At 42.2% G+C, this 19,538-nt stretch overlaps 1 protein-coding gene across 1 annotated transcript; it reads right to left on the reverse strand.

Moving 5' to 3' along the window:
• Positions 1-5,891: 5,891 nt before the first annotated feature.
• On the reverse strand, positions 5,892-19,509 carry ccdc18 (coiled-coil domain containing 18). Its single transcript, XM_068602760.1, has 25 exons — positions 19,038-19,509; positions 18,637-18,822; positions 18,205-18,348; positions 17,889-17,995; positions 17,434-17,562; positions 17,060-17,156; positions 16,832-16,953; positions 16,369-16,648; positions 16,083-16,170; positions 15,237-15,454; positions 14,861-14,971; positions 14,432-14,563; positions 14,118-14,252; positions 13,884-13,961; positions 13,658-13,774; positions 13,359-13,526; positions 11,908-12,050; positions 10,870-11,033; positions 10,475-10,688; positions 9,520-9,619; positions 9,240-9,377; positions 8,854-8,991; positions 7,764-8,186; positions 6,527-7,375; positions 5,892-6,192 (listed from the first exon to the last, which is right to left on the reverse strand). The coding sequence occupies exons 3-25, from the start codon at positions 18,331-18,333 to the stop codon at positions 6,172-6,174; spliced, it is 4,101 nt and encodes a 1,366-aa protein (XP_068458861.1). The 5' UTR covers positions 18,334-18,348; positions 18,637-18,822; positions 19,038-19,509; the 3' UTR covers positions 5,892-6,171.
• Between the last annotated feature and the right edge of the window lie 29 nt (positions 19,510-19,538).

The following is a 19,538-nucleotide window of genomic DNA, read 5'->3' on the forward strand; positions in this document are numbered from 1 at the left end:
AGTGAAGTGGGGCCACAACTTCAAATCACGTTTGACTTAAATCCAGCAAGTTTTCTTGATTATTCAGCCCATTGGAAATAAATAGCTCTTGGAGTGGTGAGAAGTACATTATGGTAGAGTGCAGGTCAAACAAAAGTCAAACAAATGTGGCTGTTGACGATGATTATAGTTGAGTCTAGTACATTTTTGCAGATTTAAAAGGAAGTGGGTTTAGGTTCCCACGCCCCATTTCATTGTGACAGTTTTGGGAAACTGTGTTTTCCTTATTTGTTTGTACGTCACAGTAACCAACCTATCAAAATAAGATTTGTCGGAAGGAATGGATCAGTAAAAAGAGGAAACATTTAGTTCTTGTTTCTATCTCGAAGTGAACCAGAACGAGTTGAGACCGCTTCATATCCTTCATCCGCTTCTGCATTTTGTTTAATATGAAACTACGTAGCTATTCGTTCACTCAGGTAGAAGCTCCACCACCACCACTGTGAACTCATTTGTGTATCTGACAACACTGGTGCCAGACCGGGGTCGGCTGAGTCGTCTCATCAAACAGGATGTGGCGTGAACTGAAGGCCGAATGGCCGGCGGCCGCAGCCCCATTGTGCCACACGCTGACAGCTGACTGATGCAGATCCTCAGTGACAATACATCCAAACCAAAATGGATTAGACTCTTAGTCCGAGGCTTACGCCGCTAGAAGGGACGCTAGTTCACTGAAGCAGGAATGTTCTGCTACTTCTCTAGTGAATTATCGGGAAAAATTGAGCTTAAATGAGCAAACGATGCGACTAAATGTTCATTTCTGCTACAGCCCAATGTGTTGGGAACGTTTATAACAAAGTAAAATACACTCAGCCTCGTGTATTTTGATGAGATGGTCACTACTCTCATATTTGTCCCTTCCAAATGTAGCCAGAGACAGCTACCAGTTAGCTTACAGCTTAGCAGTAACACACCGGACGCAGGGGGAACCAGTTTGGTTCAGGCCAAACTCATGTGATGAAAAATTTCAGGAAGTAACTGCACAGCAATGAAATAAGAGCTCCTGCTATGTAAACTATGTAAACTCTGCTAAGACAGAGCCAAGCGAGTTATGTCCTGGTGTTTCTAATCTTTACGCTTAGCTACGCCTTCATATTTAGGCTACTGTGCAGTGATATTTGCTCATCTAACTAGAGAGAAAATAAGCATATTCCCCTAAATGTTGAACTATTTCTTTATATGAATTTAAGAAAATCTATTAACTCTGGCTTGTTGATGTTGGAGCAGCAAAATGATTGAAGTATTTCAGCTTTCAAGCAATATAATGTCAAACCTCAGCTATTTTTTGGGAACCAAAATGTGTCACTCAGTGTTGAAAACAGTCAAGTACCAAAAAGCTGGCATTAAATATGTGGTATGCTTTGTAATCTTCTTCTTAGAGTTCTTGGTTTTATTGGTGATATTAACTCCTGAAGGGTTTTAGACTACTTTGAATTGTACAGTTTTGCTTGTGTTGCGTTAAATTCAATAAAAGAGTATTTTTTTTAGGAAAAGCATGTTCAAATTCCTGAAAGTTTGGTTTTAGCACTGATATATAGCTATGACGTGATCACTGGGTTGGACAGACGGTCGACAAAGTCACAAAATGCAAATGTGTGTAAGCTCGTGTTGTCATAAAAACGGTAACTAAGAGACCCCCCTGCACCTTTTCTGTATAAAGGTTCAGTGTAATGAGGGAAAGGTTAAAGCCAGTGAGCTGCACCCTGGTGATTGTGGAGTGCTGTGAGAGGAGATAGCGATGACCTTTCACCAATGACAACCACTAATGGTTGTTTTCCATCGCGCTGATTCAAACTGCCGACCGATACTGAACCTGAACTTCATCAAGTGCATGAAAACTCTCCTGAGAGAGAGTTAGAACAATTTGTGCTATGCGGCAAAACATGAAACCTTCACCTTAGTGTTTGGTACCATAAAAGACAAAATCTAAACGTCACCTTTAATCTTCCTGGGGCAGTGCGCAGTCAGATAAGGACTGCACAGCAGGAAGCTCTCAGGGGCTTGAGCTCAGATAAACTGTACTATCCACCAGTCTGACCGCCAGGACGACGACGATTAAACATTTAATTAAAAATAAAAGAGTTATTGCAGTACATGGAGCACGACGAGTTAAGTCGTTCAGCACCGATGGCGCAGTGCAAACAGGGACTCAAACTCTGCCGCGCCTGCACCTGATGCGATACTGCTCTGTTTCATTAACTCGGTGAAGCAGCATAAGCCCCAGAACCAACATCCTGATGTTACCAAACAGCAAACAAGGATCTGGTTGCTTTGATTGTGCCATTATTACTTTATTGTAAAGTACATTCACCCATGTGTTATACTCCATAAACACTCGCCCGTGCATTGACAGCTGTGGTGAACTTGCGTGTCAAACAGCCCTTTACACCCCCACAGCTCTGGTGTGTGTGTGTGTGTGTGTGTGTGTGTGTGTGTGTGTGTGTGTGTGTGTGTGTGCACCAGAGAGGTAATACATCTACCTGAAATAACCCTGGCCCACACGCCTGGCTTTAGTTTCTAAAAACGCTACAATTGTGCTTTGTTTTTTGCATACGACGCAATTAACCTCTCAAACGTCCTCACATGAAACTTATTGCAAATCAACAGTCTTTTGTTGGAAGATGTGTTCAGATCCTTCACTTAAGAAAATGCTGTATAATCACAATGTGAGAATAACACTCCCTTAGCAAAGTCCAGCAGGACAACAGTTTTCTTAAAGGAATATCTCTGGTGGAAAGAAGAGAAGCGTGAGACTAATCTCAATCCGTCTATTAAATATGAAACAACGAGCAGCAGCTGGTTTGTTTGGCTTTGCTCCACGACTGGAAACAGGGTGAAGCCCCAAAAGTAATTAAATCTGCCTCCCACCATCTTTAAAGCTAATAAGACTTTATATTAGGTTTGTTTAATCCATGCAAAGTGTAAAAAAAAAACACATTAACACAAATCTGCAGCTCCACTGGAGCGTCAGGTCGTCGTTCAGATGTCTGGACAACAACTTTCCCTCAGGAAACGCTGGAAATCAAAGGAGGAGATAAAAGAGAGTCTATTTTGTATTTATTACGCATTTATTAGAAATATTGTTGAAGATATTCTCACAGTGAGCACAGGAACGCCTGGGAACAAAAGAAGTACTACTGAGACTCACGTTATCATCAATGCATTGCATGTTTCTGTGGATAAAAATCATGTAAATGTTGCTTCTGCACAAGATAACCGTCAAGCTCATGCAAACCTTCTGTGGTGGAGCTGCACCGAGTGTCTACTCAGAGACTAGTTCAGCTTTCTAAGATGCATTATTTTAATGATTCTTAGAAACCTGGGACAATGTGCATGTGCTTCTACCCTGACCAGTTAATATATAGATACATTATATTACTTTTATAAGAATATTTCATACAAATGTACAAATATAAATCACCTGGATATGGGCTTTTTTGTTTTTTTAGAAAACAGCCAGTTCAGTGGTGTTTTTTTTATATATTTCTTTTTCACTTTATTAAGTTGATATTATTTAGATCACTGCTAGTTTATGCATTAGTTGTAATCTTATTTTAGAGTAGGGAGCATCTTCTACTGTTTTAAGATAGTAGCGACAAAAAGACAAAGTCAGGAGAGGAAGGAAGTTTGTGGAACATTGTAATAATCTGAGTGAAACATTCACAGCTGCTTTCAACACAAAAGTGAGAAAGTCTCATTTGTTTTGCACAAAAGAGAAACATGTCGATGTTGTGCAGACGACTGTGGAGACTCGGTGTACTTAGGAAGTTCCATAGAGGAACTGGAGCACAGTTACTTGGCATGCAACATACCACAAAGGCAACCACATCCCCCGAAGTAAAATGGTTGACGTATTAAAACAGTCAGCAAAAGAAAAGCAGAAAGACAGAGATGGTCCAGAATGAAAAGGCCTAAAAACTAAGACCAGTCACAGCAGCTTGGGACGGACGTAAAGATGTATTTTAGACACTCCACCCCCACTAGATGAGGGTAGGACAGACAGGCTGGTCTGACAGGAATATATTGCCATCTCTAGCGGCAACACACACAACACACACACAGCACACACACACACACACAGTCATAAACTGTCTATCGCAGACAAACACAGAGAGAAAAAACCTCCAATAGCTGCTGAAACCTGTGGTGAGGAAATGTAAATATGAACAGCCCCCTCATATGCAGGCAGGAAATCACTCAGTCGTTGAAAGCATTAAAGAAGCCGGCAGGGCCGCACGCCAAAGCAAACACGACACACGACCTGCAGCAAGAGGTGCAAGCAGGAAGGACCGGAATAAGTCACCATAATGTGTGTAATTTTTGATATTGTCGCGTGTGATCTCTCAGAAATGTTGCAGCGTAGAGTCTCCCTGAGCACCGAGACAGAAAAGCACTCACACTTCCTATTTGGCTGCAAGGTTGAAGGAAAAAAAAAATTCCACCTCTGTCTCTTTATTCAACACATTATATCTCATTTAATGTGCACAAAGAGAAAGAAATAATCAATTCATGGTCTAACTGTTTCCCCGCTTCCTGTGTTGAAGCCGACAGTTTCCTCGCTGTAGCTTTCATTAAACAGATCACACGACTCGTCTCGCGACTCATGAAAGCAAATACACAAAAGCACATTTCACAAATTGTCAAACTATTCCTTTAAAAAGGACCCAGATGGATTTCAGGTGCAACAAACATGACTGGAGCATCTCTGCTTTTGACTGAAGACTTTAGTAACATTTCTGTTTGGACATTCACTGAACACAGACTCTCCTGAACCAACAATATGACTGTAATAATATAGTAAATATAATATATATATATAATATAATAATAAATCCCATCTGGCCAGATGCTCCCTCAATTTAATTAATAACCCTGGCAGCGCTTTCACTTTATTATCTTTATTATTACATTTTCTTAAATGTATTTCTGCTCTGCTATTTTATTATTGTATGTATTGAGTATTTCCCATACTTAATATTTATATTTATTAAGTGATGTGCTTGCTGCTGTTTCCCCCCTGGGGATGAACAAAGTATCTACAGAACCAAGAAGTTTTCTTTTTTAAAGGTGTTAATTTCTTTTTTTTTTTAACTTTAGTTATAGAGTTTGATGTCAATTCAAACCAGATTGCCTTTTTAGTTTGAATCGTGAGATTTAAATTTTGTTCATATTTATTCTTGTCGTCATCAACCCAAGATCTTCCTCTTCGCCAGTGTTTTGGTACATTTTGTAAAAAAGACAAAAACAAACATGTTTAATGAAATCTTAAGTCTAGAGGTAAAAATGAAAACACCAAAGTGTGGTTTACATTTTGTACAACCGTGTCATTTGCAAGTTACTGCATCATTCCAAGTGTTGATTGCGAATAGATCTATCAGTCTATCTATCTATCTATCTATCTATCCATCTATCTATCCATCCTTCCATCTCCATAACCTGGATAATCCATCAGTGTGACGGATAATCGTCCTTGAGCTGATTAACGTGGTTGTTTTATTCCGTACATCTTTAAAAGTTTGTTAACTCGTAAAAATACTTCATCTAATGAGGAATTGGAGCCTAAAAGAAGTCAAACTCTCCAGAGCCCAAACAAGCTAAATCCAATATGACCAGCTTGAGTCTGTATTAGTTTCTGGATGATTTCCCCCCCGAGACCCTGAGCCGCAAATTCTTCTGTCCTGGAAGCTGCCAGTTGTTCTGGAAACACGACCCCACAGCCAGCAGCAGCATGAGAACATCCCAACAAGCAGGGCCTCGCATTTCTCCAGAGAATAACTAACAATCAGTGGTGGACACAAATACTTCTATAAAAACATATTTTATTCACTTAACTTATTCAAAATGGTGTAAAATATATAAATATTGGTTCGGACGAGATTTAACATGGAATGCTACATTTCTACTGCAGGACACTCGCAGGAGATCATTTACAGACTGGGAAGTAGTGGTCATCTCGACTTATGTACCTTTTTTCAGACTCATTATTTATTGCAGCTTGATTTCCATAATACACACCAGTGGGACAGAATGAATGAGATGTTAATGAATGTATATTTCATGTGTTCTGACAACAGGATGACACCGGATGTAAACAACTCCTCTCTTCTCTGACGTCTCCTGAGCATCACGGCTTCACGTCTCCTTGACCTCCCTCTGAAAAGAGAAAAGGGAACACTCGTCACGCTGCGATGTACGGAAGCTGTAAATATACGTTCAGTGCTGATTTCTAGATTACGTAAGTGACATTAAATCCATTTCCTCGGTCAGCGTCTTACTATTTAAAAGTTAAGAGATAGTTTGAAATGTGTCTGAAGTTAGTGGAAAGATTTGTTCAGTAACATCTGAATCAAAATGTGGCGACAGTTGTTTTTTTATTTCACCACAACAGTTCAGATGATGTTTTTTTTTGACAAGAATATATTTTTCCCCATCCAGAACGCAAATATTACGTGGCGAAAAAGCGTCCTAACTTGTGTGAGGTCGTTACCTGGAGGGTGTGTGCAGTCTGTGACGGCCCTGCGGGGCTCCATAGAGAAGGATCCTCCTGCATGGCTAACGTCTGATTAACAAACCTCAGCATCCCCGTGAGTGAATTCATGTCGTCGTCGTCGTCGTCCTCCTTCTTCTCCTCCTCCTCCTCCTCCTGACCCACCAGAGTGCACACAGACTCCCACCTCGACTCACTCGTCTGCTCCTCGTCTCTCTGCTGCAGGTAGGCGTCTTCCGTGTCCAGGTTAACGGCGTCTCGCTTGTCCACCATGTACGTGAGGGGGTTGAAGGAGAGGTCGGACATCGGCGTGGCCTCCGTGTTGCTGAGGCCCTGCCAGCTGTGGTCCGTCGTAAAAGAAGGGATGGCGGGGGAGGGGGAAGGGGAGGAGGAAGAGGAAGAGGAGGAGGAAGAAGGGAGGGGCGAGGGTGGGGAGGAAGACTCCCACGGACGAATGCCCATCGCCTCCCTCAGTGTGGCTTTCAGACTCAGAGGGAGATCCAGAGAGGAGTCCATGCTGCTTTTCTGCAGCCAGTCACATGTTTGGTTGCTCTCGGTTTGGTCGGATGCACGAGGGGAAGAGACGGGCTGGAGGAACTCGTGAGCTGGGGGCGATGAGCAGGTTTGCGTCAGGGAGAGGAGAGTCGAGTGAACGGGTTTAGACGAAGGGAGTGTTGCCTGCAGCTTCTGGGGGGAGGCGGGAGGGAAGTGAGAAGAGGACGAGCTCTCTGAGGAGCTTGTGAGTGTGTGCAGAGCAGGCGAGGAGAGTGCGTGACTGTACAGACGCTTGTGGTCAGCAGCTCGCTCCAGACAAGAGATCCTGGCTTGGAGACGAGTCGCTTCAGACTCCTGGAGAACAAAAACAAGAACATTATTGTTATAAAAAAAAAGAAGTTAAATATTCAATAACAAATATAACAGTAAAGTCAAAAACTGAATTTGATATAATCTTATTAAATCAGACACTTATGGCACAGAGCTGTGTTTTACATATTTTTTTTATCAACCCAAAAAGATTTGTGCTGGTTAAAAATGATGAACATCACTAAGGTTATAAATGAGAGAAGGTTATATGTAAATGATATGTCACAGATTTACTGTTTCAGATGTCAGACTAATTTAAGAGGTAGAATAATCGGATTAATAACAACAAGCTCTTGCTGGCATCGCCACACCGAATTAATGTAAAGACACACTTCCACAATGCAACCTTCACTCGCAGTTCTGAGGGCTCTACCTTGATGAGCAGCGACTCGTTCGACGTCTCCATGGACTTCTTGGAGGTCTGGAGCTCCGCCTGGAGCCGGGCGACCTGGAGCTTGGCTTGATTTAACTGAGTGCCGAGCTTCTCCAGCTGTGCATGGAGGAGATTATTCTGGGCGGTGGTCTGCTCATGCAGAATCCTGCTTTCCCCCAGCTGGGTTTTACTCTGAAGGAGCTCGGTCTGAGTCTGGTCTCTACGCGTTTGGAGGTGACTGACTTGCTTGCGGCTGCGATCCAACTGCGTCTTGGTTTGCTCCAGCTCGATCTCGGCTTCCTCCAGCTGCTTCTGGCTCTGCTGAAGTTGAGCTGCGAGCTGCTCCTGGGAGGACAGCATGGTGGAGGAGAACTGCTCGGAGACCTTGAGGAGCTGGCCGCGAGTCTGCTGTAGGGACTCCAGCTGGAGGAGGGAGAGAAACAGACAGAAACGAGACTAGTGCGGTTTTTAATGATATGCAGCTTGACATGCCGCTCCGATAAACGTATGATCCATCACCTTTTGATGTAACCAGGTAAAGTAAGAGGTGATTACAGAGCAAGCCGGTAAACAAATAGCACCATCAGATCTATCAGCAGGAATTAAGATGTGATCAGCTGTGTCGTGAGTGGAAGGAATGAGGTCATAAGAAGTGAAACTGACGTTTAAAAGAAATAAGGAACTCTCACAGTAGTATTGACGTTTGTTAAGAAAAAGAGAGGAAAGGAAAACAGGAACACCAGTGACGAACATAGAGGCTGATCCACAGCCAAAAACCACAAGACCTTTATCACGTAGATGGAGAGACGAATAGAAAACCTACTGAGAGATGAGGCACTGGTTTCTGACCGAGTAAAGAACCAGTATACTTTTACAGGGTCAAATCACAGGCTTTGCACTCATTTTTTATCGTGAATTGGATCTAATGCTCAGCCAAGAGCCCGGTCCTGTAGAACCAGTCACTTTACATTTTCTATTCCAAAATGTTCTTTCTTTTCAAGTGAGACTTGTCTAGTTGTCCCCATTTTAATAGACTAATTTGATGCACTAGATGGCAGATGACATCTTGAAGCCTCGGTCGGTGCTGCACCTCCTCGCTGTGCTGCTCCTTCTCCAGGTCCAGCTGCAGCTCCAAAGAGGTGACCATGCTCTGCAGCTCGGCCTCCAACTGCAGCCAGCGGGCCTCCTTCAGAGCCAGCTCCTCCTCCACACCGGCCAGCCTGACCTCCTGCACACACACGCAATTTAGAATTACTCGCATCAAAGGATAACGACAGATATACATTTTTTCCCCAAGAAACAAATACATACAATAAACACAAGTATGGGAATTAATTTGGAGTTCCTACGACGACTCAAACACAGGGAGAAAACGAGGTTTGGAGCCATTATTGGTTCCACAGTTTTCAACGAGTTAAGGCAGTTAGTGAAACATTTTCTCACATTTTTCCCTCCTAGTCTGTGTGTGCTCCTGACCTTCATGTTTCTGTCGGTGAGCTCCCTCTGAGTGTCTCTCAGCTCTCTCTCTCTGGCCTGCAGGCTCTGCTGCAAAGACTCCACCTTCTTCTCCATCTCCTGCTTGTGCTCTTTGATGGCCACTTCCAGCTGATCCAGCTGAGGACGACGGGGAATAAAAAAATAATTGAAAAAGCACACGCACAAAAAAAAAAAAAAACACCAGCAGAAAGATGGTAGGAAAAGATAGTCTGCAGATTAAATTAAATACACTGAATGTGTTTTGTTGTGTGTGTTGTACCAGCTGTGCTCTCTGTTGGAGCTCCCCCTGTCTCTTCTTCAGTGCACTGTCCATGTCTAACATCTCGTGAGTTCTCTCCTCCAACTCCCTCTGGGTCTTGCTGTGACACACACACACACACACACACACACGCACACACGCACACGCACACGCCTATTATTTAGCATAAAGTTAAGTAACTGGGAGTGTCCTCTGAATGGCAGATATAACAGGAAGTGATTTGTGCGGGGCCAAATAGAGGGATCATGATTTGAGGACTTTTTATTGTTTATTGTTGAATATGTTTGGTGAACCTTTGGTTTGAGTACGTACAGTGCGACTATGTTTATGTGTAAAGGGATTTGCGACTGTAATCTTGATCATGACAACTGTGATGGTCTTCTTAAAAAGGGCCGTTTCTGTATCAAGCATCTTCACGTGTCTGCTAACAAACGTATTCATTTGTTCATGAGTTGAGTGCTTGACGTACACAGTGCATTACACAACCCATGTGATTAAAATGTACATTTTTCATCTGGATCAGTGTAAATCAAAACCTTTTACATCACAAATCAAAGCATAAGTGTAAATCTATCACAGCAAATTACAAATGACACATAGCACAAGTTCAACCTTGGATAATCAAGGAAAGTAACTTAAAATAAAATAATCAGATAGTAAGATTTCCTCGGTAAACACAATGTCATGACGTCATCTAAGAACAAAGATTAGCTGCGACATTATTCAGAAGACATACAATCAAAGTGTGAGACTTTAAATGGGACAATAACCGGCTCCATGACTGTGTGTGTGTGTGTGATACACATGTACAATGTGGATATTGTTTCAAACACAGTCGAGCCAGCTCAAGTGGAGGATCTTATGTGAGGAGCAGCACGTGGACGTCATCTCCATCTGAGGCTCGTCCCTTGTCCCTATGTGCAGAAGGATATTTCACACGAGGGCGTAACCTCACCTAAGCTGGACAGTCAGCTGTTCCACCGAGGCTTGCCGCTCATCTGCGATGGTTTGGGTGCTTTTTAAAACATCTCGGAGTTCCCGTAGTTGTTCCAGAGTCTCGGCCAACTCTTGCTGCACCGCCTGAAGCTGTCCCTCCATCACCTTAGCCCGATGGACACAGTTGAGCCGGTCGGCCTCACAGCGATGGAGCTTCTCCTCCAGGTCCATCACTGGGAGGGAAAAGAAGGAAAAGACAGAAAAGTTAAGCGATCGAATGAACCAGCACACAAAGAAAAAACAGAGCTGTGTATGTCTGGCTTCAATTGTCTCGTCTCTGTAAAAACTATAAAAGCTAGTCAAATGAAAAAGGGACTGAAATCTCCTACACTGCACTGAAACTGTTCAACATACCCATGTCGCTCTTGCTGTTGAGCTGCTTCTTCGTGTGCTGCAGGGTTTTGTCCATGCAGCTGACCTGAAAGACCTTGTCGTTGACATCCTTCCTCAAACGCTGCAGCTCCGAATCTTTAGACGCCAGCTCCCCTCGACACTTTGTCATCTCTGATGTCAGGTGTCTGCAGAGAGAATAAAGAGAAATAAAACACATAAAACAATAGTCAGTACATTTGCAAAGCGATTAAAAGTCTTGAATAAAAACAAATGTGTTTCCAGGAAATGTGTTACAAACGAAGAAAGACATACTACAGAAAAGAAACAGCCAAAGCTTTCAGCTTTCAGCATTGATGCTGCAGCTGGAAGCGAGAAACATGTCCATGTCCTCACCTTGATGTTAGCACGGCTCCCATTGTTGAGTTGGAGAGAAGGAACTCCCTCCAGAACTGTTAGAGTACCTCAACTGAGCTGAGTAGACATGCCTTAAGAAGGCACCCATCAACAGCCTTCATGCTTTTTTGCTTTGGAGCTTATAAAATGTCCCAGAAATGAAACTAACCAGCAGCACCGCGGAATAAAACTACTCTAAATACATCAAGCGTATGTCTCAAACAAGTAAGCTCCCCGTTTATATATACACACATTTATGGGTTGTAGGGGCGAGGAGGGAAGGGCTGCTTCATGCCTACAGACAAATAGGATGTGGTGCAATCATAAGACTCACAGACTGAGGCGTTGGACTATCAATGCTGCCGGCCAATAGACACAAACAAAAGCTGCACACAAACTACAAGTGTGGGGAAAACATTGAATTACATGTGAACCTAATCTAAAAATATTTTTGCAATAACTATAATATCCTACATTTTTCTTTTATAGCACTGGAGACATGGTTTAAGTCTTAATATACGGATAAGTCAACAACTATGGACCTGCTATGTAAGCACTTCCATTAACTCTGATTGAAAAGATTCATTTTAACTCCAGTTTCCTTTGTTCCTGAGACTCTGCCGTGAGGGTCTGTGTGTGTGTGTGTGTGTGTACAGGTTTTCTTACCCGACAGACTTCGACAGTTGTACGTTGTGCTGCTTCATCTCCTGCAGGTCCTTGTCTCTCTCCTGGGTGTCTCGCTCTCTGTTCCTCGCCTCACCCTGCAGAGAGGCCCGAGCTCGTTCCAGCTGCTGCTCCAGACTGGACACCTGCGGACAAGTCAAGGAAATATAAACACAACACCCTCGTTATAGTGATAGTGCATGCAGAAACACACACACACACACACACACACACACACACACACACACACACACACTTATCTTCCTACAAACAGGGCATCCATGTTATGCACATTAATCTGTTCTCCTGTAAAAAACTGGAAAGATCACAGATAATTAAATTTCAGAAGACACTAAAGAAACCTCGACCCAGAGATTTTAGGAGCAACATTGTCTTGTGGTGCAAACCTGTCTCAGTATTTAAAACAACGATAACGACACAGTCCCTCTCTGCAGGCTAGCTGATGTTTCGTCATGTGCCCAGATCAGACCTTTGTGTACAGAGAGGCTCCGTGTTACTGTCCCTTTCCAGCTCTGCTCACTGAATAGAGACCATTGTGTTCAGGAAGTACAATCAGCTGCTAAAATCTGCTGAACTCAAAACGTAATCACATGCTCAAATAGTTGTTTTCCTCAAGCACAGATTTAGCTCAAGTTTGTTATGTGTTCAATTGCTTCTACAAAAAAAAAACATCCATCTGGTCAGAAACAAGCAATTCTAAAAATCACCGAAAGACCGGTCGATGCCAAGATCCACTGATAACGCTTTCCCTGAGGCTAACAAAGCTGATTATGAGAGGACACGCTATGTTCACTCTGCTGCCAAAGAGGGACGAACTTCATTCTACACTCAAAATGTAATGAAATAGTACTAAATGTACTTTCCACTATGTAATATTACTTTCCATATTACATAACTCATATCAATGTGAAAGGGCTTCACGGCTGCTTCACATGCAACACTGTATAAACAAAAGAGAAAACTATGGATGCCAGGAAGAGAAAAGACGTACTGGCTATCAAGCGGAAAATGTCCCACGGCCTCAGACCCTCAGAGCATCGGAAGGCTTCAAGTTAACCAAGAGGGAATTGGTTTGTGGTAATTAATGAAGTGCCCATATGTTTAGTAATAGTAGATGCACCACTGAGGCGTCATATAAAAAGGGGCTTAAAGTGACATCAGCATCATTTTCATATCAAGGCCTTGTGGGGTTGAAGGGCAAATCTAGTTTTAAGGCCTTTATTATGTGAGTTTACAATGTAAAAAATCAATTATTCAAATGTAAAATAAATGTATACTTAGTCAAATTAATACAAACTAATTACTCACAAATACATAAACATATTTTTTGTGTGCATTAAAATAGCTCAGCATGTGAAGTTCTTCATGACATTATAAGTGAAATAAAAACACAGCATTCCTGTTAGTGTCACCTGGTATGTTCTCCAACTGACCTGTTCCAGCAGCTGGTTCTGACTTTCCTCCAGTTCAGAGATGTGAGCAGTGCTCTCAGTCAGCATGGTCTGCTGCCGCTGGAGAGAAAGCTGCAGCTGCAGGTTCTCCTCACTTGAGCTGTGACAAACCAGGCTGGCGCCGTGGAGCTTCTCCTGCAGAGAGGACACCTGAGGAGGGAGGACCGGGGGACAGGATGAGCCTGATAGATCAACAGTTGAAGAGGGGGTGCGATCAAAGATATGACTGTGTGTTAAAATTCTCCTGCAAACAAACAATCTGGTTATATGCAACACTATACCCTGTTTTTGTTCTTCTGCAGCTCACTCTCGTAGTTCTTCTTCATGTTGTCCATCTGCTGCAGGTATAAGTTCAGCTTCTCTTTACACGCCGACAGAGACGACTGTAGTTCGCACACCTGACGAACAAACAGAGTGCATATTAGTGGTTATGGTGGATTTTTTTTTTACACAGTTAAATCAACGTTACTTGTGTTTATCTATGGTAAACAAAAAAAGTGTCCAAACCGTAGAGGCAGACTGAGCTGCCTGCTCTTTGAAACTCTGCAGCAACTCCTCATTTTGTCTTACTTCAACCTGCCGCTGCTGAAATTAAATAAACATACAAACAGCATACACTTGCGTTAAATGAAAGTGTTTGTGCCTCAGACTTGAGCCTGCCATTCCTGCTCCTGTGCTTTAACAGGTGGAGGTAGTAGCATGCACTGAGAGGATCCTCCATACTGTCAGAAGTGTCCTGACCTGTGTGAGTTGGTCCGCGGAGCACTGCAGCAGAAGTACCGCGTCCTGAGCCTCGTGCCGCTCCTTCCGGAGGGAGCTTATCTCCTGCTCCATCAGCGACATATGAGACTGAGCCTCCTGCACACACTGCTGCAACTGCAAGGAGAGGTGATAGCCACAGCCAGTGTTTCTAGGTGCAAATGAACTCAAGCAATACCTTAACATGCATTCATTTGTAGCTAATTAAATGAAGGTCGGTTGAGCTGAATTAAAAATGAACTGCAGAGGTTCAGTTGAGAGAAGGTGAGTGAGACAAAGATGCAGCTGGAGATCACCATTTCTATTTTGTGCTGTTGCTCCGTCAGTTGTTGAGACTGTGATTGTTTACACTTGTCCAAAGACTGCTGGTACTCTCTTTGCTTTTTGATCATCAGTGACTGGTAATGCTGCAGGGTGCTGGTTTTCTCCTGTCATGAGAAAAATATGAAGTGGATTCTATTTGAGCATAGATTATGACCCATGACTCACAAACGGTTGTAAATAGTGACTAATCAAAGACAAATTGACCAGAAAGAAATATGGTGTCAAAAACATGGAAGAAAAAACAATGTTTGCGTGCAATTTTGAACAAGAAAAAGGTGAAGATGAATTTCACCGGGTTTCTGTCGATATTGCGATAATATTGTTCTTGTTAATTCTTTTGGCCACAATAATCGTGTAGGGTAAAATCAAATATAATAATAGCTCAAGTGTGGGTGTTGTACCAGGAGCTGCCTCTCCAGCTCAGTGTTCGTAAGAGCAGCCTGACTGTAGGCCGAGGTTTTCTCCTGTAACTGTTTCTCCATTGAAGCCACGCGAGCACTTTTTCTTTTCAACTGAAGATAAACAGAGACAAAAAAAAAGTAAAGTTGCAATGAAATACTTAAAAATATATATTTAAAAAAAATTACACAATTTTAAATGTTATCTAACTTTATTGGCTAAGACGTTTTTTGTATAATTAACATGAAAATAACAAAATCATGATTATGAAACTGCTAAATAAATCAGAATTTCTCTGGAAAAAAAAAACAGCAATAGAGTTGAGCACATATCAAGAATGTTAATCTTGCAATCGAGCAGGAAAGAGAGAACTCTTACCTCTTTCTCTGTGTCGGTGGCTTGGCTGACTTTGTCCTGCAGCTCCGTGTGGAGGCTCTGATAGTGGGTGGCTCTCTGGGTCATGGAGCTCTGCAGCGAGGAGATCTCCTCCTGCGCTCTGCTCAGACGTTCCTGGAGCCGCTCACACAGGCTGTTCTGCGTGCTCCGCTCGGTCTCCATCGACTGCATCGCTCGCAGCAGCTGCTGGTAGCCTTCACCTGCGAGGGTTGAGCGACGTGGGAAAAAAACCGACATGAATGCTTTTATTCTTTACATAATATAATAAAGAAAGGCATCTATGGTACCTGCATTCAAACATAATGTTCTACTTTGCTGTGTAAATAACTAAATCACCATGTTGCATAAAGCTTATTTTAAGATTTAAAGATTTGTTTAACTTTTTTTTATTTTTAAGTTTATATTGATGTGTATATGTGATGAATATTGAATTAATTATTCAAGTGATAAAAAGGCGTGGAAGCAGATAAATGTACTTCTACCCACTCCTTTCCAAAAATGTTTGTTTTTATTTTTTTATGTAGTGAATTGAGACTTTGCAGTATGTGTGTCTGTTTATTTCATTATTATCTGTAATAAAATCTAATCCATCAATCCATCTTTACATTCTTTAAGTACAAAAAAGGATAAGTCTCTTATCCAAACTACATTAAATTCTAAAAAAATTCAAATAATGAGTACAGAAAAAAAGAAAAATGGGGCAAAAAATTGGTTTATATGTAACTATAAATGAATAAAACCGACAACCCAGAATGATCTCATCTCTGTTAATAGGCCTTGATAACACATAATGTAATCAAGTACACAAAAAGGTTTTTGTCAGCATACCAGGCTTTAGCTTCAGTAGGTGTGCAGTTCCTTCATAGTTCACTGGGGGAAACATGCAGGGCCTGATGCACAGTGTCCCCACAGCACCCTGAAATAAAACAACAATAAACATACCATTGCCTCTACAAGACCAGCGATAAATATGGAAACTTGTTTTTGGACCGTTACTGCTACGACACCACGGATGATGTCACAATCCCTTTGGTCACACATTACTGGAAACTTAACATGTTGTGACATGAGAGCACAGACAACAATGTGACTGTGTGTATATAATCCTCTCCACCTCTCGTAGATGCAGCAGGGATAGTATTGCGTCCAGGCTGGCCAGCTCCGCCTGGCTCTGCTGAGCCTCCCTGTGGCTCTGGGCCACCCGCTGCTCCTGGCTCTCGGTCAGAGTGTGCAGGTTCTCCAGCTCCTTTCGCAGAGAGGCCTGCTCCCTGATTTCTGCGCCACGCTCCATAAGCTGTCGTTCAAGATGCAAGACCTTCTGTCCGGCATCCTCCAGTTGAGCCTGGAGACCAGCAGCTGCAGATTTGACCTGCCTCCCCTCCTCCTTCAGCTGGCTGGGAGGCAAACGTGCAGGAAGATCAGGGATAAAAAAAAGGTGTTATTCAGCAAATCAAAGCCCATGTTTTTCATGATTAAAAATGAGAAACATCAGAAATCCTCCAATTTATTTCTGTTCTTACTAACAAAGAAAACAACATACGCCACTAACAATGAAATGGACATTTAATCTCACATACCTAATTGTTTGGCTCTGTTCTCCATTTTCTTTCACCAACACTGTGCACTTCATTTCCCACTCCTCTTTTTCTCTGTCACACTCAACAAGACTCTCTTTTAGTTTGCTCTCACTCTCCTTCACCTTAAAAACACAATGAAAAAAATTGGCTTCAAAGTGCAACTAAAAAGTCGATATTAAAAAATGTATATCCTTAAATAATTCATTCATTCAAATAAATTAAACATACCCTTTTAAGTTTATTTGAAAGGGTAGCCTTATAGTCTCTGAAGGCTTCTTTGAGTGTCTCGGCATTTTGTAGTGCTTGGTTCCTTTGTTGCTCAGCCCTGTAAGGGATGAGGTAGAACATTAGTATACAAGCTATATTAATAATTACACATCAAATATGTGATTATGTTTTTGACTACTCAAGGGCAGAGTCAATCACTTTATTTAGTTATCGAAAATATGGATGGACAGGTACCAAAACGCAATTACGAGACAAAAGACATTGCAGCAGATCAATTTCATTTGGTGTACATGCTGTTACCAAAACTGCTCGTAGAACTGTAATTGAATTAAATTAATTTATGTGTAGATTCCAAGCGCAGATAAATGCATAACCGTTTGCTCAGCGCTGTGTTGTCCTCCAGCTCTTCCCTGAGCGAGCTCAGCTCCTCAGTGAGAGTCGCCACCAGAATGTCAGAGTGAGCTGCTGCTTCCTGGCTAAAGTCCGCCCTCAGCTCTGCAGCCCTGGAAAACAAAGACAAGGACAGTTAGTTAGGATATTAATGCTCGGTTAAATCAGAGGTTTAAAAGGGGAAAAAGAGGTAAAAAAAAAAATATCCTTAAAACCAATAATCAAGCACGCTCCAGTATGAGTATTAGCTGGAATAGTGTCAATGGTTTAAAGTATTATGAATCACTGACTAAGCCACATAGCACATTACATAATATTAACACCATTTCAGTCTACAGTGTATATGTAATAGATACATAAATAGGCATGGAGTTGCCACATTACAATCACATGAATAACAAAATCTACAGTAGTCCATGTTGAGGTGAAAAAGGGTTACTTTAGTTCTGTGGCTTGAGACTCCAGATTTGCTTGAAGCTGACGAATCTGCTTACTCATGATTGCCACACTGTTTTCAACCCCTATCTTGGGGCCTCTCTGACGGACCTAAAGAACAAAACACATCAGCATATTTATTCACAAAAGCTTCTGTTTGTTTACTTCCCAGATATGCTTGGCCAATGTCTCAACACTGAAAAAAAAAGACGTCACCCTTTACTAGTTTGCAGCACACAAGATGAAAGACAAGCTACACTGGTTAAAGATTATAGCACTTTTATTCACCCAAATCATCTGTGTAAGGACGATTGTCATACCTGCGACTTGGAGGAGGCCGATTCATACTGCATTGCATCAAAATTGCTGATAAGATCATCATCCTGCATGTTCAGACAGGCGTTCTCCTGACGCACACAGCCAAAATGTTTCCTTGAATGAGACTCCATCCCTAATGACTGGGCCTTAAATGAGACAGGTTGAATAGGAATGGAGAATATGTGGATGAGAGGTGTGTGAGTTTATGGCAAGGGATTTATAAGGGTTTGTTTATTTATCTTTTGGTTATGAGATAGTTTTCTGCACAGATACATTCGATAACCTACATAAAACACATACCAAATGTAAATACGCAACAACCTGCACATTTTTATTCAATAGCACAGATACAGTATGTAACACCAGACAATGTGCTAGGGGGTGTACAGTATATCTGGATGGTTGATTCTTATAATTTAACTAATAAATGTCACCTTAGAGTCAGAGGAAGGTGGGATGAACTACCGCACGCCTCGCAGTTGTCCCACTAAGAGGCCTCTCCTGGTAAAACACAACCCGACTGTGATGGAGGGACATCAGGTGTCTGCAGGTCTTGTACGCTCAGGCAATCAGGACTCTTCTGCTCACCCTCATCTCTGTAATCATGTCCAACTGACTGACTATAAGATTGTGTTCATAGAGAAATCAGTAAAAAAAAAAAAAAAAGGAATCAATAGAGGAGAATTAGAGGTCAAATACAACTTCATACAAACTATTTGTAATGTCCTCAACGGAAGTGTGTCGGTCAACAAGTGCTGTTGTAACTGTTAGCAACAAGCAGCTGGTTCACGGTGTGACTGTGAGGTGTGATGTCATACAGGTAGCGTTAGCTCACCTCAAGTTTGCAGACTGAGCTGCGTCAGTCGGAGGAGGTTCCTCAAACTGACCACATCTTCGGTTAAACTCGCATCGTTCTCAAACATGAGCTAGACGAACGATGAGTCCCTGTCGACTTCAGTCTCGACTTGTTGAGGTTTGCAAGTAACACGTCCAACGTGTATGGATGTTCGGAAGTGTAAATACCACGAGGAACCAGCTCATCAACACACTGGTACGGTTTAAACACCCAGCAGTTAGCAGATAGTGGTGAAGAAGCGGCTAGCCGAGCTATGCTAAACGTAAACAAAGATGCTCGCTGTATCAACAGGTGGGAAGCTAGTTCACAAATAAGACACCAAATCACCGGACAGACTACGTTTACGTTTGAAATAAATTCAATTGTTGTCGTCCCGGTGCTATGAAAGCATACAACTATGTATTTGAAATGTACAACGCTAGTGAGACAAAACTTTCCAGACGAAGGCAAAGTAATCGGAACGTTTGTATTTTTAGTCCC

The sequence above is a fragment of the Clinocottus analis genome, unplaced genomic scaffold, assembly GCF_023055335.1.
Source record: "Clinocottus analis isolate CAN_PGR_092001 unplaced genomic scaffold, fCliAna1.0.p SCAF_11, whole genome shotgun sequence".
Taxonomy (NCBI): Eukaryota; Metazoa; Chordata; class Actinopteri; order Perciformes; family Cottidae; genus Clinocottus; species Clinocottus analis.